At 40.7% G+C, this 23,194-nt stretch overlaps 3 protein-coding genes across 17 annotated transcripts in view; 1 reads left to right on the forward strand and 2 right to left on the reverse strand.

The window, feature by feature from the left end:
• The window catches only part of USP34 (ubiquitin specific peptidase 34), a 133,724-nt gene extending 132,179 nt beyond the window's left edge, over positions 1 to 1,545 (forward strand). For all 13 annotated transcript variants that reach the window (XM_075749836.1, XM_075749837.1, XM_075749832.1 and 10 more), the window contains one exon: positions 242 to 1,545. In XM_075749836.1, the coding sequence (XP_075605951.1) occupies positions 242 to 852 (611 nt within the window). In that variant the 3' untranslated portion in view covers positions 853 to 1,545. The remainder of the gene's footprint in view (positions 1 to 241) is intronic.
• AHSA2 (Putative activator of 90 kDa heat shock protein ATPase homolog 2) lies at positions 908 to 17,106 on the reverse strand. Of its 3 annotated transcripts, none has more exons than XR_012834816.1 (11): positions 16,820 to 17,106; positions 16,492 to 16,682; positions 11,801 to 11,886; positions 11,026 to 11,140; positions 10,396 to 10,484; positions 9,751 to 9,873; positions 8,481 to 8,582; positions 7,201 to 7,252; positions 6,485 to 6,944; positions 4,866 to 5,725; positions 908 to 4,231 (listed from the first exon to the last, which is right to left on the reverse strand). XR_012834816.1 is itself a non-coding variant. In XM_075749844.1 (9 exons), the coding sequence occupies exons 1-9, from the start codon at positions 16,897 to 16,899 to the stop codon at positions 6,766 to 6,768; spliced, it is 1,017 nt and encodes a 338-aa protein (XP_075605959.1). In that variant the 5' UTR covers positions 16,900 to 17,099; the 3' UTR covers positions 5,807 to 6,765. The 3 variants fall into 3 exon arrangements, 1 of the variants encoding a protein (XP_075605959.1); XR_012834815.1 differs by having other exon boundaries at positions 908 to 4,792; XM_075749844.1 differs by lacking the exons at positions 908 to 4,231; positions 4,866 to 5,725 and having other exon boundaries at positions 5,807 to 6,944; positions 16,820 to 17,099.
• Positions 17,107 to 17,443: 337 nt separating this feature from the next.
• The window catches only part of LOC104631649 (protocadherin Fat 4), a 29,166-nt gene continuing 23,415 nt past the window's right edge, over positions 17,444 to 23,194 (reverse strand). Inside the window, exons 25-32 of the mRNA XM_075750021.1 lie at positions 22,849 to 22,985; positions 22,019 to 22,216; positions 21,591 to 21,685; positions 20,644 to 20,799; positions 19,648 to 19,845; positions 18,918 to 19,043; positions 18,309 to 18,510; positions 17,444 to 17,932 (exon numbers count right to left, since the gene is read on the reverse strand). Coding sequence (XP_075606136.1) covers positions 17,762 to 17,932; positions 18,309 to 18,510; positions 18,918 to 19,043; positions 19,648 to 19,845; positions 20,644 to 20,799; positions 21,591 to 21,685; positions 22,019 to 22,216; positions 22,849 to 22,985 — 1,283 coding nt within the window. The 3' untranslated portion in view covers positions 17,444 to 17,761. The remainder of the gene's footprint in view (positions 17,933 to 18,308; positions 18,511 to 18,917; positions 19,044 to 19,647; positions 19,846 to 20,643; positions 20,800 to 21,590; positions 21,686 to 22,018; positions 22,217 to 22,848; positions 22,986 to 23,194) is intronic.

The following is a 23,194-nucleotide window of genomic DNA, read 5'->3' on the forward strand; positions in this document are numbered from 1 at the left end:
TAACACATTGTTTTCTTACCACTAAATGCGGGCCATTTCTTGGCTCCAATCCCTAGAACTACACGAGCAATACTATTTTATTGTGGAGCTAAAATTCTAGACAATTAAATGCATTATCTGTAAGGAAGTAAGTATTTATTAAAGCACTGTGTTTAATACGGAAAAGGATAAAGGCTGTTACTTGGATGTGCGACGTGCAAACAACGCATTTTCTCTAAGGGATTTTGCCTTTTTCTTACAGATGACGAAGGAGCTACTCCTGTAAAGAGAAGACGGGTCAGCAGCGACGAGGAGCACACTGTAGATAGCTGTATCAGTGACATAAAAACTGAACCCCGGGAGGCGTTGACCCCAACCAGCACTTCGGATAACGAGACGCGGGACTCTTCGATCATTGATCCAGGCACTGAGCAAGATCCTCCTTCCCCCGAGAACAGTTCTGTCAAAGAGTACAGAATGGAAGTTCCATCTTCATTTTCAGAAGACATAATGTTGGCGACGCGGTCGCAGCACACAGAAGAGCAGTCAGGAAATGGTAAATTTGAAGAATGCAAAGAATTTAAAGACCTGCAGACTTCCAAGGATTCCATTGGAGCTGAGGAGGACTCGGAGTTTCCTTCCACATCGATTTCAGCAGTTTTATCTGACCTCGCAGATTTGAGGAGTTGTGATGGTCAAGCCTTACCATCCCAGGACCCCGAAACTAGTTTATCAATCAGTTGTGGCCATTCCAGAGGACTTTTTAGTCACATGCAGCAGCATGACATTTTAGACATCCTGTGTAGGACCATTGAGTCTACGATTCATGTGGTCACAAGGATATCTGGAAAAGGAAACCAAGCTGCTTCTTGACATTAGATGGAGCATGTCTGCTTTTAAAGTCTTTTTTTTTTTTTTTTTTCCCCCTCCTTCCCCCCCCCAAAATGCTGTTTGTATAAGTTTTGCTTATTTCTGTTTTGTGCTTCAGTTTGTCCAGTGCTCTCTGCTTGAATGGCAAGATAGATTTATATGCTTAATTCTTGGTCAGGCAGAACTCCAGATTTATTTTTCTGTTTGTTTGGGTTTTTTTGTTTTTGCATCTACCGTACACTTTCTTAAAGGGCAATCAGATAATGGCTATGTTTTATGTAATTAAGAGTTCACTGTAGTGGCTTTCATTTAATATGGCTGTCTGGGAGAACAGGGCCTCCTTGCCCTGTATGATGTAATTTAAACTTATGGCATTTTTACTGTGTATAATATGGTGTCCTCTGTGCCAGTTTTGTACCTTATAATAGAGGCAGATTGCCTCAGATCGCTGTGGTTCTTATTATCAAAATTAAGTTTACTTGTATACTAAACAACCACAAGAAATTTGATTCTGTAAAGAATCCTCTTTAGCTGTGGCCTGGCAGTATATATATGGTGCTTTATTTAACAGAATACCTGTGGAGGAAATAAAGCACACTTGATGTAAAATTAATTGTTTTATTTTTATTGACATGATCAATTGCTATTCTGTGCACTTCATTAAACTGATTGTGATGACTTTTCATTTGTTTATAATACGTTGCTTCAGTCTTTGGATTTCTCATCAAAGACAACTTCAAAAATGAAACAGCTGCAGAGAGAAGTGATCTGATGTATATACTTGATGTAAATGTTGGTCCTTTTCCCGTTCGGTTTGCATGAATGTTCAGTCACACAGTTGAGAGGGATTGCTGGTTGACTTTTTTCCGCGCTATGTCAGATGGTGTCAGAAGCCTGTGGAACTTTTCATTTCCCCAAGTTTAAGCTGCGTTGGTCGTGGTTTTCTCCTGCACCACTTGCAGCCTTCCTTCCTTTCTCCCTCTGGGCCCCGCTCCATCTGCCTGCGCCCCCCAAAATGCTGGAATGACTTCATCACCTTTCCCTGTCACGTTTTCCCCCTTATTTCTGAGCAGTATCCATTTCCTATGTGATCTTTCAGACTGTCAATGATACTGGTTTTAATATCTGATTAAACTCCATTTTCAGCTTCATTTTCCAGTTGCTTACCTCATTTGTTTATCTGTGGTCTTCATAATACATCTATCTTGGCCTTTTTTCCTTCCAAATTCCTTCATTCTACCATTTAATGTAGTTTAGCATCATTTGGTTCTCCATGGTTTTATTACATGATGCTTATATGACTCCTCTTACTCTCTTTGTAATCTACTCTCATTTTTTTTAACCTTCTGTAATTAATTTTCTATCTTTAAAGTTTAGACTTTATAGTCCCTTTTATTAGCACTCTTATTCCTGCATTTTCAGACACTGTATTGTGCTGGTGAGTGCTTAAGTTGGTTTCTCTGTTATTCAGACATGAAGTAATTGTGTTTTCCACTCTCTTTAGGAATAATTTTATTACCCTTTCTGATCAACTTCTCCATAGATTGTGACTTCAGAGAAAGCAGCAGCAGCTTCTACTGCGAACAGCACACGCAATGGATATCCGAATTCATCTATCAAGTCTTCCACCAAGCCTACTAATTAATTTGTGGTGGCACCAAGATGTCTTTAGGAAGCTCCTCACCTATTGATCTACAAACCTTCATGAGATGAAGCAGCCGTTATAACCCTTTGGTGAGTAGTCTCAGTTAATTAATTACGCTTATTAAAAATGTGCATCTGATTTTTGGTATGTTGTCTGACATCAGCTTTCAGCTACTGCACTTTGGCTTTAGCTTCTCATGCAGGATGAGATCGCGCCATAATTCTGGTACTGAAGAGTGGGATCCTGTCCTTTGTGATGTTTTTTTCTCATTATTTTGAGCCCCTTGGGAAGTGTATACCAAACATAAACAGTGTTTTAGTAACTATTTCATAAATGATACACAAATACAACCATTCTTCCTCTTCTGTGTTCCCAGATGAACATTAGCCCTTCTGTGGTCAGCTTGTCACTAACCATGGACTAGGTCCTTTAGGTTATTTTTAGGATGTTTTCCCCTACAGACCTGTATTGGCAAATGCTGTTAGTGGTAGTTTTGTATTTCATTTGCCAATTATTTTCTTACAAATGTGTAACTGGCCCTTTCAAAGTCCATTTATTTAATAACCATTTTCCATTACCAAAGTTGTTACAATTTCAGATTACATTTCAGTGATGTGATATGTTGGGATTTGGTGACTCTAAGCAAAACACCGTTAAATAGTAAGACACGCATGGTACATACACGCTAACATAAACTGTTAGGCCAGCAGTTCCCTTTGCAACCTCTTCAAAAAGCTACATCAAATTTGCTAAGATATTAAAAAATGTGTTTTGTTAGCTTTAGTTAGGTTATTATGCTGTAGTAGTTCTAAACCGACTGACCTTAATACTAGACTTTCTACTACTTTGCTCAAAAGTTGTGTCAAGATGACCAGAAGTACCATTATTCTCACTGCTCTTCCCTTACATTACCTTCCAATTTCCCCTGTAAATTGAATATTCCTCCAATTTTTACTGGGAATTTTGTCCCAATATTCAGCTTTTTAAAACAAAATTAAGCAGTACCTGCACAAACTTGCCTCTTCTTCCACATCCTTGTTAGCTCCTGTGTCTTTCTTGATCTTCCTGGGTCCCTCATTTTACATGTTCTGTAAGTCATGATTTCTGCCATACCATTTCCCTTTAAATCAGTTTTCTGGTGCATATCTCTTTGCCTTCAAGAATGTTTTTTTCTCTTTTTATCCCTGTCTTTGAAAACCCCACCTTTAACTTGGCCTCCTCAGTCTCTTAAAGCCTTTATTCTCTTCCACAGCTCACCCCACCTCTCATTTAATTGTTACGCATTTCCTCCTGAAAGTCCCACCTCCCATTTAATCCCTTCAAAATTAAGCTTTTAAAATACTTTCTCTTCCCAGTGTCCTGGCTGTGCATAGTCCCTTACAGCCCACCTCCACCTCCTGGGCTCAAACTGTTATTCTGGCTACAGTCTTACGTCTTTCGCTTTTACTTTTTTTTTTTTGCTTTCTCAGAGACCAGGTTGTTGTCCAGAATTTTACTACATTATGAAAGCGCTATATCACAAACAAAACTACCTTTTCCTCTTGCTGCTTTGTTGCTTCTTTCATGCTGCTCACCCTCCCTGGAATGTCTTCTGTGCTCATTAGTCTCCTTAAAACACGTGAATTCCAATAAATTTGAGCATATTTCCAACAAACTCTTTACGTGTATCTCCACTCCTGCTGTTTTCTCTTTTGTTATATTGAGAAAATTTTAGGATAGGGAACTCTTCAGAGAGACCTGTTTAGGAAACAACTATGTTTATGATAGTATCCTTTCATTATATATGATACTGTATGATTTATGTGTGATACTATGATGTCATCATCATGCTGTTTCTAAATGATATGCAATTTCTAACTCTGCTCCGCCCAGCTCAAGGACTGAGGGTAACAAGTAGTTTAACATTCTTTGATTTTATTAAACTCTTGAAGAGGAGTTTTATTAACCTCTGTGAGGAATATGAGATGTTTTGCCTCTCTGGGATGACGGCTGGCCTCTTTAGGCTACAGCTGGCCAATAGTGCTAGAAATTCTCCTGAAGGCTACCTGCTACAAGACAAATTAACTCTTCTGAGTTTTTTCTGAATTCCACAATAACTGTGTGCAGAAATTGAACTTTCAGGTCAGCGATACAGTGCCAATGTCAGCTAAGTTTCGGCATGCACAGTAAAGACAGGAACAGTGCAGGAGTGCTGGTGAAGCAAGAAGAAAAAATGTCCTTTTTTTGCCTGCAGGGACAGTCATCGGGGGCCCTTCGTGGCTGTGAAAGCTGACTGCCTGTTTCTTACGCTCAGCTGGCCTACGAGCAGGATGAAAAGGTAGGTACTTCACAGTTTTAACTTACAAAAGCTAGTACACATTATCAAACTTACAGCTGTGCAGGCACGAGGGAACAAGAAGCACGCTAAAGGAGACGCGTCACCTTCACTTCACTACCCTTTCCCTTAAAGGGTTCCTCCTCGCAGAGAGCTTTCTGGGGGCTCTGGCTGTCCCCCACTGGGAAGCGAGTGGTGCAACACTGGAAACACAAGTAAGTCGCTTTTTTTTTAACACTGATGATTGGCAATTGGTCCAGTCGAATACTCCTGCTAGTGGAAGGAGACAAGAAAGTTCAGACTAGCAAAACACACAAGCGGCGGGCACTTGCGACCCTAAGATGGAAGGGGTTTTTAGTCAGGAGGGAAACCTGGTGAGGCATACTTCCCAGAGAAGTACTAGGGCTGTAAGATACGCTGTTTGAAGAAACTTGTGATTAGATGTAACAGCCTACTCTCAGATAATAAACTGTCACAAAATCTCTTGGATCGTCTACACACAAAACTGCCTAGCCTGATCTCTGTCTTAAACTGAGATTTTTCTATTGTTATTTAACAGTTGCCCCTTTGTCAACTAATAATAGTCTAGCTGAGAGTAATTTTTGTATTCAGAATGTTAGGCTCTTTGTCCTGGAATATTTACCAAACAAGGTAACTAAATTTTCAGCGTTCAGCTAAAACATGCCCTTTCTCAAGGGGCTGTTCTCCACCTGGACACCTAAAACACAAGTCTGTGCGCCTCTCCCGTCACTGTGAGGCGTTTGTTCTTGTTACTACAACAAACCTCACCTAAGTTCAAAGGGGATAACTGACTGCAAACTTTTCAGGGAAAGCCTCGCCTGTAGAAAAGAGCAGCACATCTTTCTCTTCTGCGTGATGTAAGTTTATGTGTGGTAAGGTAGCCATATGTTGGAGCCCTGTAAAAATAAAACATATGGGACTTAACTTCTATACAGACTCATTTGGTTTGGCAGTATCAGTTAATGGAGAAAATAAACTGCATGTAAAATCACATATTTTATTGAGCCAACCACATTTTCCAAAGGCACCTTGCCCTTTTTTGGTCAATTTGCTTCAAATTGCATACTTAATACACTTTTTATAAAGCATTTGAGAATTAAGTTATCCTTACTAACCTCAGTGTGGTTTAATTAGGAGTAACAATTCTTTACTTTCAATATCCCAACTACGCCCCTGTCAGGTTTCTCTAACAAACAGTTGCTCGCTTTAATTTGAGTTGCAGAGGGCAAAAAAAAAAAATTTAAGTGGAAGGTTTACAGAACTGCAAAAGGAAAGCATTATTACAGTTTGTTTCTTCCAAAAAAAATTTCACACCGAGGTCAAGTAACTGAGTACAGTGCATGCAGACTTAACAGTGGTAACCGTCGTACCAACCAGAATTACATGACATTGTTAATTATCTTTCCCTAAAACTGTCTATGGAGTTAGAAACAAATTCAGTCTGCAGTTAAAACAATCTTAAGAAGTATTCAAAGAGGCTGTAAACTATACCCCCCCGCCCCATTTCTTGAAAGACCTCATGTATCAGCAGTTTCATAATCCTCTTCAGTTCACCTCTGATGGGAACCCCATCTTAGAGGGATTTAATTTTGCTGCTTTGATACATGTAATATTTAAAGAACTGCAGATGCTTCCTATTGATCCGTGTAGCTCACCTACATATGACGGTGGTAGTTTACTGTAGCTGAATCATTATTACTCTCTGAAGTTGCAGGCAAGCAGGAAAAGAGATCAGTTTCCCCAAGTAAAGCTGTTTATGTACGTACTCTGGCCTACTCGCCACCTCATTCACTAAAAATCCATAAATAATGCTTAAATTATATACAGTATCATAGAAGTGGGTCTTTATTCTTCCCACAAATAAATTACTCTTTTTTTAAAAAACCAAATGTTAACCAAGTATAAAAAGTAATGCCCTAACAAAACTACAGTGCTGTTATGATTCCATGGTGTCTTGGGATTGCTGCAGTAAAATACGTATTTCTTCAAAATACTGCTGTTTCCAACATTGTCTTGTGCTATCTTCATTCGAGACAGGAACTCCTTTGCACTCTAACTGCAGTTCCGTTTGAGCAGCCATATCCTTGAAATTCAAGGCAACCGTTGCATAATGTTCTGAAGGAAGAAAAAGACAACATTTCAATAAAGTGTGTTTTAAAGGATTATATTTGCCGTTGCTAATTTTGTATCTGCTTTTGCCTGTGTCTGAGCGAAGCCTGTTTTCACAGCTGACAGCTGCTATGACATCAGGCTGTTCTCCAAAGAACGAGCAGACTACATGAGCTTCCAGTGAGCAAGGCTGTCAACTGTCCTTTTTGTTCCTTCTCCCCGCAAAGCGTAGCCTCTGTCAGAGGTCCTCAGAAAGACTCACCCTCAGGCCAGCTTCTACACCTCCACTTGAGGACGATTCTTTGGCTTGGGACCTGTGAGAAGATAAGAAGGTTCTCCTCATTAGTGTGTGAGATAATTCACGATGACTATGCAATGCTAATTTTCCCCTGAAAAATAAGGAGAGGAGCATTATCTTATGTAATAGTAGACACATGCATGTAAACAATACAAAGATTGGGGTTTGTTGGTTGTTTTTTTTTTTTTAAATAAACTGTTTTCATCAAATTTGTTACGTTCCACTGTTTTGTTTCTCTGTGGGAAAAGTTCAGGCTGATTCATTACCAAATATAAAACAATGGGTTTACTGCACACCTGGAAATAGGCACAAGTTAAGAGTCATGTTTTCACCTCTGAAATTTCAAAGCATGCCCGTGATTTTCTGTTAAGCAATCCAGCCTGCTTTCATGTACGAGTTAGGCAGTATTGCATAAAGGTGATTTACAGCCTGCCACCAGCTCCTGTGAGAAGGGGAGGTACTGCTTCAGCATAAGCATTAAGTCTGGGCTAAATCAAGGTTACTGTTTTCGCTAAGCCCTTAAATTTACATTTTGACTGTTTCATCTAAATAGTTCTGTATCTAATATAACTGACTGTCCTCAGCTTCACTAATGGGATGTTACCGCTGAAGCCAACAGTTCTCCAGCGTGTACGTTTCCAGACTGAGCCCTTTCTGGAGTAAACAACAAATTTTATTAGCTTGAACTGAGAAGCCAATTTTCCAAGGCTTTGCTTTTTAAAAAAAGTTGTCCAGTTGTCAGTGATACTTACTGCCCGTCATCCGGATGGACAGCAAGATACCCAGTCTAGGCTTAGCAACTGTGAAAATGATTTTTTTCAGAGGTTTACAAAAGTGGAGCTGAGCTCTAATTAACAATTTTTCCCTTCTATTTGCAAAAGCATTCAGCTGGGAGAGTGTAGCATTTGCCCTGAATAGAACAGAGATCATTTCTGCAGTTACAAGAAATGATAAGGATTTGGGAAATAAACTTCAAATCTGCTTTCTCACTCCTCGTAAAAAACAATGGTGTTGAGAGTTTTCTCCCCCAGTGCAGGTCATTAGGTGTAGTCAGTGCCTGCTCTTTTGATGGGGAAGAAAAATCACACAACATACATAATAGCAAATTTTTTGGCTTTATAATAGAGGGACTGAATATGCATTAGAGAACCTGAAACGTCAGAAACTGATGCTAGTTTCTAGCTAGAAGCTTGACACCACTACATGCCCCCCCCCATTTAAAGTGCAAAGTAGGAGCTTTTTACCAATTCTGCATATTCACCGCTGACACAACCATCAAACATCTGAAGTTTGCCTCCTTTCTCAGCTTCAATCACAGCAGGACATTTAGAAAACTTCTGTACCAACTAGCGAAAGAATACAGCACAAGCCAGTTAACTACACTCTATACTGACACATAACGCAGCACATCACAAGACAAGGGAGTGTTGCTGAAGAAAAATTAACTGTGATATATGTGAGTGCCTTTAAGCACTAATCGGGCTGGTAGCAGGGGCCAGTAAGGTGACAAAAATGGGTCTATCACTGCTGAGTCAACCTGTAGTGGTACATACAAAGACCAGTGAAGACTCCAGCCACCTGCAAGGGGCCACAGACAAAGTACATACACATACACGACTGACAGTTACTAGATTTGGAAACTGGGGAGATGATAGAGCACGAGAACTGCCGAGAGCCATTATTTTTCCCATTGGTAGTGCTGGGATTCTAATTTTAAGGTCTCTGACACCAGCCCAGGCTCTTTTGAAGGACACAAACTCAAAATTACTAATTTTCTATTTTGTACCCTGTAAGCAACAGTATCATCGTATCCAATACCTAATCTAATTAAGCAAGCTGTGGATAACAATAGTGACATTACTGAGCACTTCTGGTTCCTGAATGACAAGTATGTACATAAAAAAAGCTAAGCTTTTTCTTACTAGCAAATGAGCGTGTGATTGAGCTGCATACAAATGACATAAAGCTGCAGCTTCACTTTAGTTGGTTGGCTTTTCTGCCTATTAAGGTAACAACTGCCCCCCCCCCAAAAAAAAAAAAGTCTAAGCCACCCTAATAAATTCTCATTAAAAAGGTAAAAGTGTAGGAATGATCCTACTGACACCTGCTAGTACTTTCTGATTGCTATCACAAGAATGTGACAACTTGTCACCAAGGCCAGCTACCTAGCTTTTGTTCCTTGCTAGGAGACCAAAGTGCCACGCTGCTTCAGCAACTGTCAACTCCATTTGCATTGTCACCACTGAAATTCCTCAGCAGCCTAAAAGGTGAAGCTGTTCAGCAAAATTTGAAGAGCAACTGATGACAATCAGAATTACAAATTCTTAGTGAAGTTACGTGAAAAGGGTAGCTCGTGAAACTTTCAGTTTCTGGACAATCTGTCCATTTAATGTACTTAAAGAGTATTATCTGTCCTTGACACTATGAATGTGACACATATTACTTGCACAACTATTTAGATGTAACAGCATCCACATTAAATTATATTGCCTACTGAAAGTCTCACTTACTTACCTCCTTAGTTGTGAAGATGCTATAAAGTTCATCCGCTGGAGAGTTGAAGATTTCTCTCATAAATATTTTCACTGTTGGAATTTTTACGCCAACTATATCCAAAGGCTGTGGTGAAACAGAATCCTGCAAAGCAAAAAGGGTTCATGTGAGTGCAAGATCAAACACTTCCAAGTTCTGGAATGGCCAGATTGTTGTTACCTGTGCATTCTTAAACATACTGTGTTGTGAATGTATGTCAATTATACAACATACATCCGTATTTATTTAACAGTATTATTAATCAAGATTCATCAAATTAAGTGAAAAAACTAAGAGCGTGTGATTTGCTCCAAAGACACCTGAAGTTAAGTTTAGCCTGGGGAAAGTGATCCGTGCAGGTGCATTCCAGCTTCACACTGCTGAAGCTACGGCCATTACAGAACAAAGTGTTAAAGAGTCCACACACGCCGCTGTCCGCCCCGGGATCTGTGGCAGGTCGTTTCTGTATTACAGGCCCTGAGCACAGCAATGAGGCGGCAGTTGCACCCCAAAGGCCTTCGCTTTTGCGGGTCATCACAGGAACGTGCAGTTATTACCACAGCAAAATCTAGGAGGGACTACATTTATGGTAATATTAAACTTGTACAACACTTAAAGCCAACATACTTGCATGGTATTCCCACTTAATTTTCGCTCAGCAGCCAGCTCCTGACCAACAGTAGCTTTTGTAGGCAGAATCATTCCCAAGGTAAACTCTGTAATAAAGAAAAGCACTTTTCAGTATGAAATTGAGCTGTACAACCACCCTGACATTCACACGTCACGAAGATTGCTGGCCAAAACTGTGGAGAATGGAACGTACAACTCCAATCCAGAGTTTCCCCACCTTACCCATATGTTTTTATTAGCAGCACAGCCTAACAGCAATTTCCCTTAAAAAACAGGCTTTTTCAAAGTCACCTGACCCAAACATTGTAACATCTGCCCATTAAGAAATGCACCATCTCCAGCTGAGGGCTGGGCGCTGCGTTGGTAGGTGACCAGTCAGCCGGCAGGTCTTGCAGTGATCTCTGTGGTCAGCACTTGTAACACAATACAGCCTGGGTTGCTACAGAAACTTCTGGATGCTGCCATGTTTGACAGCAGTAAAAATTTTGACTGTAGGACTAACTTATTTCATCTCAGCGGATGACAATTAAAAAAAAAATACAAGTCCAAGGACTTGCCAATGTATTACCAATCTATTCAAGAAAGAAGACTGCATAGAAACATACCTAACAAACTGGTTTCATTTACCTGTTTTAAGTGCTTTCAGGTAATCTCTCAGGGCCTCTCTGACTTTCGTGGTTCCTTCAGTTCTCATAAGGTCCTTCAGAACATCTCCTTCCCCTTTCTTTTTGCTAACGTTTATCTAGAAACAGAAAAATTACAAGATCTAAGAGGCATCTAAACATGAGTCTTTTGGGTTCTGGCAACAAAGGAAAGTATTTTGGCTTTGTTTACTATATTCAGAGGACAGCTGCAATTTCAATTTCATTATCTTCTCAGTTTATCCTACCTTTGCTAAAAATAAGTCCTCACAGATTTTGCCTTAAGTGTAGTATCTCATCTCCACAGTACTTATAGTCAAGTTCATCAAGTACAAACAGAGTTGCCTACTACACAGCAGAGGCTGAAGAATTTGTGAAAGCCACAGGATCAACTGCTATACAACCAACAAGGAGATTCCTTAAGTTCTTTGGGGTTTGGGGTTTTTTGGAGGGTGGGGAGGGGGGTGGGCGGTTGGGTTTTTTTAAGACTACAGCAAGCAGAGTTCTTCTCAAATTTGTAGTTAGTATATTGTCAGAAACAATAATTAGCAAAGAAAATTGCGCGCATTCCTAGCAGGTAAATTTGAGAACAGACATAAGTCGTTATTCCAAGTATAAAAAATGAGAACATGAAATAAACTATCCATGCGTAATTAGCCCACTTAATCACAGGATAAATCAAAATAGGATGCCTATATGTTGATTAATGCTTTATTTAAGAATTCTGAACCTATATAGCCGTATCAGTATTTCACACCTACCTCTGTATCATCTACCTCATTTTCTTCTGACAGGTTAGGAATTTCAACAGATCCCTTATGTTTCTCACCAGACTCTTTCACTGTACCTGTATTAACATAATGAATTCTTAAATGCATTATTAAAAACTATTTCCCCCATAGCAAGAGTTTTATGCTTGGAAATCAGTTGTACAAAAGCGTTACTTGAAGCAAGTTGCCTAGAATCTAATTTAAAGGAACTAAATAGCAACAAAAAGTCTCAAATATGTCACAGTACTTTCACAGTAAACTATTCTCAGAACTGTATTTTGCTATATAGATGCATTAAGATATGTACATGCACAGAGGTACATCTTCTCACTCGGCACAGTTTGCACGACCGTTCTGCCGCTGCTGTCACCTCCAATTGTCAGCTGTCCTAACGCTCTCAACTTACATCTGCCGACACAGAATGTGAACCTAAAAAGAGGGTAGGGGAAAAATAACCTCCTCTTCCCTTAAATTTGCCTGCCATTTATTTAGAAGCTCTCTAGAATGTTACTATTCCTTCTTGAGTATCTGAAAAGCTCCCAACATACAGGCATGTTACTGTAAAACATATGTATGTATAATGGACAAGTATACAATTGGAATTTTTTAAAAACATGAAACTTCACATGCAGGTTTTTTTAGAATACTCATTCTTACTCTTAATAGCTTCACCATGAAGTGCCATTAATCACTGTACACATCAGAAAGACTTTGCAAGAACAGAAATTAGGCTCCACTTCTGCATCCTTCTGGGCAAACGCCCTCCATCACTTACGTACACAGTTCTATAAACATGTTCTGGGATACGAACCCTGTACTGTACTTCTTTGCCTCAGACCTTACAGTGAAAAGATTGAATTTAAGGTCTAACGCTTTTTTTTTTTCATTACACTGAAGATTCTCTCCCCTTGCCTTGCAAAAGCATTTAGTTATTTAAATTTATTCACTATTTAGATCCTGTTTAAATCTCTTTAGAGAGCAATAGCAGAAACATGCAGTTCTACCCCAAATCCAGTCATCTTTATACTGTTTCATCAGCTTAGTTGTCAAAACATACAAAACACAACAACAAGCTTTATCAATCCATCCACAAAGCTCTAAAATACAAACAGCCCAGTGTTAAGCATGACTGCAAAAGGGGAATTATCATGAAGGGAGATGTAACATTTCTTTGGATTCTTTCACCTTCAAAGGAGCTAGCTAGATCCAGCTACTACTTAACATCACTCTCATTATTTTTAATTACTACCCTGAAACAATCACCATGCTACAGGGGGGCACTACGCGCAGATATAACCTAACGTGCTACTGGCCAAGACCACAGTAAAGTAGGCGAAGAAATGTTCAGAGGTTTCTTAGCAAGAAGAGGGTGACTGATGGTTAGTAACACAACGTGGAGTACGGTGCCAAGATCCTTTCCCAGTCAGGATCTACACCAGTGAAGCACAGCGCAATATGACAAGTCTGTTAATCCAGAAGGAGACAACCAGGTCCACATAGGGAAAAAAAGCTAAACCAAATGCTTCTCTTGGGCTTCTCAAAGTCTCCCAGGAGAACCTGTTAGCCAAGCGAACTTGTGAATTATACCGTTAAAACACTTCTGGGCCCAACACAAATCACATGCAGCCATCTCAATTTTCTCCTTCCTTTCTTCCGGTTTCAGAATTAGTACAGGCAAAACCACACAACACTGTCTTTGCAGATAGTAAAGCAAATCTTATTTTCAGCTACTCTCCCAAACCAGAAAGTGCAAGCATGCAGGAAGAAGCTTTTAGGAACAAAACACAAACCTGACCTCTATCCATTCGGCTAATTTTGTTAACAATTTTCACAACTCGTAAAATAAAGATTCCCAAATAACACAGGCCAGACAACAAATTTAAAATCATAATAACAGTATATAGATTTCTTTTTCCCCCCTTCAAAAAATTGCTTGTCCGAGGGTTTAATGCAGATGGTATCTGTGCTGGACAGCAAAGTCCAGCCAGTTAACACACAGAGCTGGTTGGTCAACATTACACGGGCAGAATGTTGGTACAGCTTTGCATTTTTAATGCAAATGTAATGTAAGCAAAACTATTACCTTTTTATCAAACAAACAATCAAATTATTTGTTTGAATCCCAACAGACTCCAGTAACAGACCTGAGAATAAATTGGGGTTTTGTTTCCTGCCAATCCACTATTTTAGAAAATTGATAATGAAAGCACATGTCTCAGAAAGACCTACCTATAAAACCACTGCTGAAATACCTAAGTTTTAAAAGGAGATACACTGGTTTTCATAAAGCTTCCATCACAATGTAGAATAATCTATTAAAATCCTCATTACATCTTCAAATAAATAACAGAACAGCCATTTTGCTCAATTTTAGTGCCATTAAGTACCCTCAGTTCCTCACTTTCTTGTTGCTCTGTAATCTAACTTGCTAAGGGCCATGTTTTCCCAACATCAGACTTTTCACACTGGCTGCAAATTTCAAGATTTATATCATCTTGTTCTTATGTATTCAGATTTTAATCATAGCTTGAATTACCAGTTATCCTAGAAGACTCGTAGAAGGAATTAATCACAGCAATTAGTGTTTTTAGCAGTTCAGTCTGAACTCTTTTCTAACTCAGAGCTCTCAGAAAACACATAACATGACAGCTATCAAATTAAGAAAAAAAATCACCAGTCCCAGCTCTTTCAGCATTTCACTGTGTAGTAGCAACCCCTTTTAAAACTGAGCTCTCAAAGACATTATCCACTCAGTGCAACACTGCACTGAGCAAAGTACCTAATGCAAATTAAGAGTTGTTGAACACTGAAAAGCAGAGACCTAGCAGAGGAAAAAGAATTTAGGAAGAATTTGCATAGAAATACAAACAAAATATCTGCCTGCTTCTACGCCTTATACGTAATATATGCTAATATATATTTTTTATAAATAAAACAAAAAAACCAAACTAACCAATATTTAAAACTGAGGTGATTTTTGCTTAAGAAAAAAAACCAAACCAAAAAAACCCAAAATATCAAAAAGCTGATTACAATTATTTAAACTGCACTGATAAACTGCACAACACAGTGTAATGTTTGCCTTCCTCCCTATTAACATTTAGATTACAATTGTAAGTACGTTCTTAGTTTATAACACACTTGTAACATTTAAAACATAGTTAGCTATCAATGCGAACAAAAATAAACAAACAACAGTGCTTCTTTAAGTCCCCTATTACTATGGGAGCAGACCTCAATTCCAAATCTGTTCAAATAGGAGCGCTGGTCTCAGCATCGAAATAAATGTTAAAGTCCCAGTCAGCCAAACCAGGAAAAACACAGTCATGAAGAGCTGCGTCGGAAAGGGCACCCCAGAAAGGAGAAGGGCAGAACGCCGGCAGCCCACTGGAGCAGCATTACCTGAAACACTGATCCAGTGACTATGGTCCTGTTTTGGGGCACAGGAATTAAAAGGGGAACATTAAGTATGTCCCCTGGTTTTCCTATTTCTTACAGTAACAACTGAGGCCTGAGAAAGAAGTACAGTATTTTGGGGAGGAACAACACGTCATTTGGGTTTACACTATCCATGTACAATTTCCCATGCAGGCGCTTTTTATGAGCTCTTCCTGCTCCTTACTCCAATGCAAGAGATGGTCCATCCAATTTGCCATCAAGTTTTAAGCATCTAATAAATGGAAAGAATTCCTTGATGTTAACAGAAAATAGGTTATCAGGTTGGTCTGCAAATAAAGAGCAGGGGTTGCGAGCAGATGCAGCACAACAAAAATGCATAGAGCTGCGTTATCAGTCTTTTTTCTTCCCTGGGTAACGACAGCCCTATTATCCCAAATAATCAAGAATTATTCTAGTTTCTTTAATTCCCACTAGACAATTTTTTCCTCATATAATTCATTACCCTCAACATAAACTACGCTAAATTTTTGGAAACAGCTATATTTTCACGCTTCTTAGCGTCTCCTGTTTCCTGCTGCCCACATGCATTAAGCACACAGCTGTAATTTGTGCACACTAGGAAACTAAAACAATTCAAGCGCACTGTTCTAAGCAATACATATCTCACTGCAATAGAAGTATCTACTTCTCAAAGCAAGATAAGTAGTACTGTGCTGGTATAAAAATCTAGGAAATGCGTGTGGCACAAAAAAAAACGGGCAAAGAGGGGAAAAAAAGACAAGCTAGGGTTTCAAGATTAAACATAAGCGCTTATGACAGTTTAGGCCCACGTATCTTCTGCAACCTCCCTGCGATTTCGATTCACTGCAGTTCAACTAAAATATTCCTGCTTTTTCAACCCGAACGAAACTTTACTTTCCAAAGTGATCGCTCCTGATCCAGCAGAGCAAATTAGCAGAGCCAGCTTTGCAAAGACCTCGATGAACTCCGAGGCAACCCCTATCAAAGCACATCTTCCCACGAAACCTAGGGCCAGGGATGGAAACGCGCTGGGCTCCCAGTCACTGCGCTCCTCTCAGCCGGGAAAGGCTAAGCAAGCCGGGAGGCAGTCTCTCCCACCGCAGGTGGCCTGGGTGGCTCCTCAGGACCCGCGGTGGCCTGAACCCGAGGAAGGGCCGCTAGCCCGTGACAAACGCCTGCCAGGAGCAGGGGCACGGCAGCACCGGCACCGCCTCACCGCCCGACCGCCCGCAGGCAAGTCTTGTGTCCCCCCGCCCCCGTACCTTTCCAGCTGAGGCGCAGATTCCACTCGTAGAAGAAGATGAGTTTCCCTTTGCGGCTGTTGCAGGATGCTTCGCCTTCCACGTGCTTCAGGTCGCTGATCTCGCAGCGCCCGGCCTCGCCCTCCACCACCAGCCCCACCAGCACCTCCTTCAGCTTGCTTTTCGACCAGCTGGTCGCGTCCCGCTCCGTCCTGGGCCGGGGAAACGGGCCCGTTAAGCACCGGCCGTGCCCCCTCACACACACACAGACATCCCCCTTCCCTCCTCCCGCCGCCTGAGGGAGGCCCCGCGCGCCGCCCCAACGGCCGCGCCGCGCGCCGCCCCTCACCAGTGCCAGTTGTTGACGTTGGTGGCGTCCGCGCGCTCCTCCACGATCCAGCGCGGGTCCCCCTGTCCCCACTTGGCCATGGCGCTGCCCCCCGGCCCGGCCCCGCCGCCGCTACCCGCCGCCGCAGCGCCCGCCCCCGCCGGCAGCCCAACCGCTTCCGCCCGCCGGCGACCCAGCCAGAAGGTGCCAGAAACTTCCCCTCCCCCCCCCCCCACCCTGTTCCTCGCTCCCCGCCGCCGGAGATGGAGGAGGAGGAGGAGGAAGGCGAGGCCGCGCCGCCCTTCCTTCCCCCGCCACCCCACACCCTCCGCGGGGAGGGAAGGAGGGGGAGCCGCCGGCCGCGCCCCCCGGTACCCCCCTCACTTGTTGCGGGCGTTCGGGTACCTCCTCCTCCGGCGGCGAGTCGCTGCTGCGGGCGTAAAATCCGCGGCCTCGGCCCCTCCTGGGGAAGGCAGGTGGGCGGTGCAGGGCCCCGGGCTGCTCCGCTGGTCCTGGGCGGGGGAGGAAAGGCACCGCGGAATTAGAAAGGGTTGGGCACTGGTTTGCAAAAAAAAAAAAAAAATAAAAAAATAACCACGACGGTGAGGTTTGTGCAAAAAGAACAGAAACTGCTGTCTGAGAAATAGTTCGCGTAAAATAATGACAAGGCATCACAGTTGGAATCGGGTTTATTGTCTTGCTATTTTACACATGACATAAGAAATTAAATATGCTGTAATACAGCACCGCATCTAGGAAAGTAGCCTTGCGTTACAACCGTTCTGCAGCCCTTCTAGCTCACTGTTTATTTTCTTTCTTGCAGGTCTCTTAAAGCACAAACAACAGGCGTAGCAGGAATTAACAGCTGGATAGCATTCCCATATTCATATTGCTCATTTAATTCCGTAGTGTTCCAATGAGTGTTTTTGTGGTTTTCCTAAAAGTTTTCTTCATCAAGCACTCTTACTGATGAAAATATACATCATTATCACCAGCCTCATCATCTTCAGGCTCTGCATCCAAAATAATTGCCACTTCTGAAAATTTTACTCCTTTCAGTTCTTTGTCAGGGGCAGCCGTTGTGGGATCAGGTGTTAACGGAAGAGCTGACTCTTGCTTTGTGAGAAAGCAATCCTGCAAGAAAACATAACACAGATGAGGCAGAATGCTACAAATGGTAGAGTGTGGACAATTTCTAAGCATTAGAAGTCATATAACTTTTATGTACACATTCTTTCTCTGAAGCTTGCAAAGAAAGCATTGTTTTTAAGGCTCCAAGTTTTAGGAGCAGCACGTGAGAACCCTTTACTGCACATATTCTGTAAAAGATGGAAGAGTCACCATTCTTCTCTGGATCACAAAATCCTCCTCAAAAATTTTCATTATTTCACATAAGATTATTTTTTTTAGTTCCATCACAAGTTTACTTTTTTTATAATTCTCTCAGTTATTTGATGAATAATGGTAAAATATCTTTCACTCCATTCTTCGCAACTGAAAAGCTAATTACCTGTTTTGTTGCGAATTCTGCAGTGGGCAGGGCATCTACATTTCTAGGTTCAGCAGCTTTTTCAGATGCTACATTTTCTTTATGTTCACTGTTGCAATCTAGTGTCTCGAGGTAATTCCATTTTTCGTCGGCCTGAAGTACATCGTCAGCATCACCTCCTTTGGTGTCTTCCATGTTGCTAAACGCCATTACTTCAGTTTTCCTGAAAGAGGGTGAAGAGAATTCATAACTTATTTGCAAGCTTAAGGTGTTAAGTGACAAAAATCTTAGCCGCTGTAAAACTGAGAGTAGCGCATACACTGATCGCAAAATTACGGGGATTTTGCGCAGGGGAACATTAAGTAGCTTCTTGTATCCTGAGAGGTTTTTTTTCCGCATAAGGCTTAACAATTTGCTAAAAAGTAAGTAGCAATTTGCCCATGTAGTTTTCGATACAAGATTGAAAGGTATTGGTTTCCTTCAAGTGTAGAGTTTTTAACTTATAGTTGTAAGGGTTCTTAAAAAAAAAAAAAATAAAATCAACCTATAAACTAGTGAAAGATACAAGGAAAATCCCATGTTACCCGAATAAACTAGAACCACATCTTGTGATATCTGCATTCTACTTACAAATTATTCGTGTGCTCTGGTTTCTCTAAGCTTTTCAGACTTCCATTTCTGTCAGTTGTACACGGATTATCAATACCCTCTATAATTGCAGCTCGCTGCTTAATCAAATACTGTTGCTTATACTTTCTGAAAATGATAAACACATTAAAATAAAATTGTTAATTCTTTTTGATGATCGGCTTTACAGTTGTTTTAAAAACAGAACATGAAGCATTTGTGTTGTGTTTCATGCACAACATTTATTTTCAGTATTATTCTGGGGATTAGTTTGGAGTATTTTCTATTTATCTGTAATGGTAACAGGGTAAACACCCACTGCCCTCTTGGAAATGTATTTGTTTTCCTCCACTATGTGGTCCTGCTGCCGCTGAAGTTACCAGTGAAACCTCCCTCGATTTCAGCATTCAGGGGGTTAGAGAAGACTTATGTGGGTATATTGCAGCTACTTGTGCCTCCCTTCACAGTTAAAATCTCTGCTAGCCGCATTTCTGTGGCTTTAAAAGTATTTGTTTCTGCTGCTGTGTGACAAATACAAGAAGAAACCAACTGTCACTTACACATAGTGTGTCTAATATCTACTGTACAACACCATGCATTTTGATTTACTGCCAATCTTAGGCAATACTCCCTGCAAATATCAGTAATTTATCAGGTTTTTTCAAGTTGACATTTAAAGGAAACTTATTAGTCATAAGTCTAAATTACATTGCTAAAGTAAAACTATTTGTACCTTTTCCTTTTTATATTAAAAATTACATATGCCAGGAAGGCTACGAGGGTGCAGGCTAGCAGAACACCGAGGATGATAGTTGCAATGAGTTCAGGAGTTGTTGAGTCAGCAGGAGCCTCTTCTACAGCAGCAGTAACAGACGTTAAAAATATTTTCTCCAGTTCTGTCTCAATGTTACTCTTCTGCTCCCTGAGTTTTCTGAAGATAGAAGAGTAAAATGCTGATAATTTATCATACCTTCATTTTGGCTTGAAGAGTAGTGAAGAAAATAACAGAGTACCACTCCCTCGTCCACCAAGCCTTTTTCCAAAGATTCAGACTTGTCATGTCTTTTATTTGGGGGGGGGGGAGGGGAATAAATCTGTTTTCTAGCAACCAGCCTTGGTGCTTATGAACAGAAATGCTGCAAAGCTTGGAAAATTATAAAATATAGTCTTACTTAATAGCATTTTCTCAGAGGAAAAGGTTCATCCATGCAGATTGCTTCCTATGACCACAGGGTCCATTAGTAATATCAGCCACAAACAATTACTAGATTAATAGAGGTGTCGAGTCTAGAAATGGTGTGTTTAAATAGCAGCTGCCCTTCACAGAATGTTTATAAGAATATACCTTCATACCACTGCCATGTTATAAAACAAATGTAAAATACACTGAAAATGTAAGTTTTTAATCAACATTCTGCAATTCTGAAGTGAAGTCAACATCTGTTTTAGTGATATTCTTTCTTCTTGTTTTCTATAAAACTGACTTCTAAATATATTTTGCACAATTAAACAGCCTTATTCACGTTTTTGACAAACTCGGAAAATTACTTTTCAATAAATAATGAAAGCTTTCTGAATTCTAAAAAATTCCATTTGGGCCTTGAGATAAATTTCAGATAAACTGTTATTTGATTTAAACCTGTCCAGTCCAAGACATTAATAATTTTAAGGAAACAAAACCTAGCTGCATAGCTCTGACGCCCAGAAAGGCAGACTGTGCCATACAGACCTTTTTACATCTTCTGCAGGTACTTCCTGGTTTGCCTCATCAAAAGCAATAATTTTTACATAGGTTACATCAGTGCTGCTTCTTGCTTTTCTTTCAAACTCATTGGAATAAACCTTGACAATGTATACATTCCATGCGAGTTTATCTTCCAGGACCCTGCCATCATATTAAGAAAACATTTTAAATTAACTGGGCAATGACACATTCCTTTTACTCTAGAAATTAAATGATAAAAAGTAGTATTTAATACAATATTTTGAAGATATTTAGTATTTTAATCTAAGTTTGTAAAAATGCAGGATTATCATCAGCAAAGGAATTAAGCTATTTGCCCAATCCTGTTGAGTGATTGAGTAGCAGAGAGGAAGAAAAATCCAGTCCTTCCCTCATGTATGCAAAGATACTTTTCAATAGTAGATGCCACATAACTGTTGTACGTAGCCTGAAAATTCTTAGATAGGTGCCATTAGCATAACTGAACAATTAGAGAAAGGAAGGGTTAGCAAACCCTTAAAAGGCCAAAATACATTTTTAATTGTAGCGTGGCCATCCCCACATCACTAGCTAATCCCGTAGCACGGCAGGGCTGAGACCTCCTTGAGAAGCTCTGCTGCTGTGTCACAAGGGGGATTTTTTCATCTGTAGCAAAGGTGGGTTTGGTTTGTGGCTTCTGTCCTCTCTGACTCCACATTTGTATCTTGGGCCTAACTATCCATGGAAAAACTTTATTCTAAACTGTTAAAAAAAAAAAAAATCACAGAAATAGTGAGGTGGGAAGAGACCTCTCAAAATGACCTTTTTGACATTCGTCAGCTCAGGCCAAAGCCTTACCAGGTAAAAATTGGCTGTGTCCCCTCCCCTGTAGGCTGTCAGACCCCTATCTCAAAAAAACTCTAAATTTGTCATTAGATACTGTATCAGAGTAAGCTTCACAGGTTCAAAAATACCTTTTTACTTCAGCAATGTTTCTTTCAACAACATTGATCTTCTGATTAAGTACCACCACCACGATGTTGTCACTGGAACTGGAATCAACCGTTACCTAATAAATAAAATCAATCACATGTAAGGTTTTCTAAAGCATTTGTACCTCTCAGATTGAAGTAAACAAACAAAAAGACCCCATAAAACCCCCCTCTTATATAAAATAATTGTCCTCTAAAAGTCAGTGTTCATGCCAACATATTTTAACATGTCATTGGAAAAGGTAACCTTGTAATTCTGGCCTGAACGTATGTACACCAGATACTGGTGTATCTGACAGTCTCCCTGCATGGCGTTACGTGATTTTTTTGTCATTACCAAATCTAGCCCTTCTTAAGACAGAGTTTTGACATGGAAGCAAATCAGGACTATAAATAGCAATCTTCCTTACGTTGACTGTGGTCCGGGCTGTGAGTTGTCTTGTGCCTTGGTCTGCAGCTTGGACTTCCAGATAAAATGTTCCAGCCTTTCCCGCTACAGAAACTGTAAAAATCTGCCCTGTATTTTTATCGATGTCAAATTCAGTTGTTTGAGTATTCACTAGGCTGTACAGCAGAAGTCCGTTGTCTCCTGAATCTGGATCTGTGGCCTGGGTTTAAAAAAGGTGATTTGTGAAACTCGGGTTGCGGCTTTGGGGCTGCACATTGCTCTTCAATCATAAAACTCTGCAGTTTCTATTTGTAAGACTGGAGTATTCCAGGATAGTGCTGTCACATTTTTCTCTTTGCACTAAACAAACTGGGGCACAAACTATCAGAATCAGACCAAGGCTATAAAAGGGGAAATACACTTACCATAAAGTCTGTAGGATCCTACAGTTGCAATCATAAAAGGAGCAGGCTAGAACCGAGGGATAACACCAGACTTAGAAAGAACTGCTCCATTTTGTAATTCATTTCCCATTTTGGTCTGATAGATAACAAAGCAGTTAACGGTGCCAAAGAGAGAACGGCAGTCTGTGCAGTGTGTAATCCATAACAGCAGCATGAGTCAGAACAAACTGTATCGCTCTTCTGACAGACCCGCAGGTAGGACAGGTATGGGCCAGTTCCCTAAACAACCCATCCTTCACCAGCATTACGGTTAAGTCTGGCTAATGAGCAGAATCTATCTCAAGCTTTCAGGAGCAGATTTAACAGCTCCTTTAACCCAGTTTAACTGAGGAAAAAATCCAAATCTTTCAAACAATTTCTGTCTTCACAAAGAGCACAGAGTCTTTACCTGAACCATAATAACCGGGTACTTGTACGGCACAGAGCTCAGTATCCGAGCAGAGTAGGTATTATTCAAAAACACTGGCTCTTCATTTACATCCTGCACTGAGATTCTCAGCATTGCCACATTTTGAGCAAACAGACCTATTAAATAAACAAGCACAAGTTAACCGCAACAACACACACCAGCAAAGCACAACTTTCCAAGGCCAGGTCAGGCTGTGGCTTTGCAGCAGTATCTCCGCTGCGTGTGAGGAAGAGGGAGAAGAAAGGGAACGCCGCAGGGATGTGCCCAGAGGAGCTCTACCTCACTCTTCCTGGGGCTTCAGTGAGAGCAGGCAGTTCAAGGCAAA

The sequence above is a fragment of the Balearica regulorum genome, chromosome 3 (assembly GCF_011004875.1).
Source record: "Balearica regulorum gibbericeps isolate bBalReg1 chromosome 3, bBalReg1.pri, whole genome shotgun sequence".
In the NCBI taxonomy this organism is placed as follows: Eukaryota; Metazoa; Chordata; class Aves; order Gruiformes; family Gruidae; genus Balearica; species Balearica regulorum.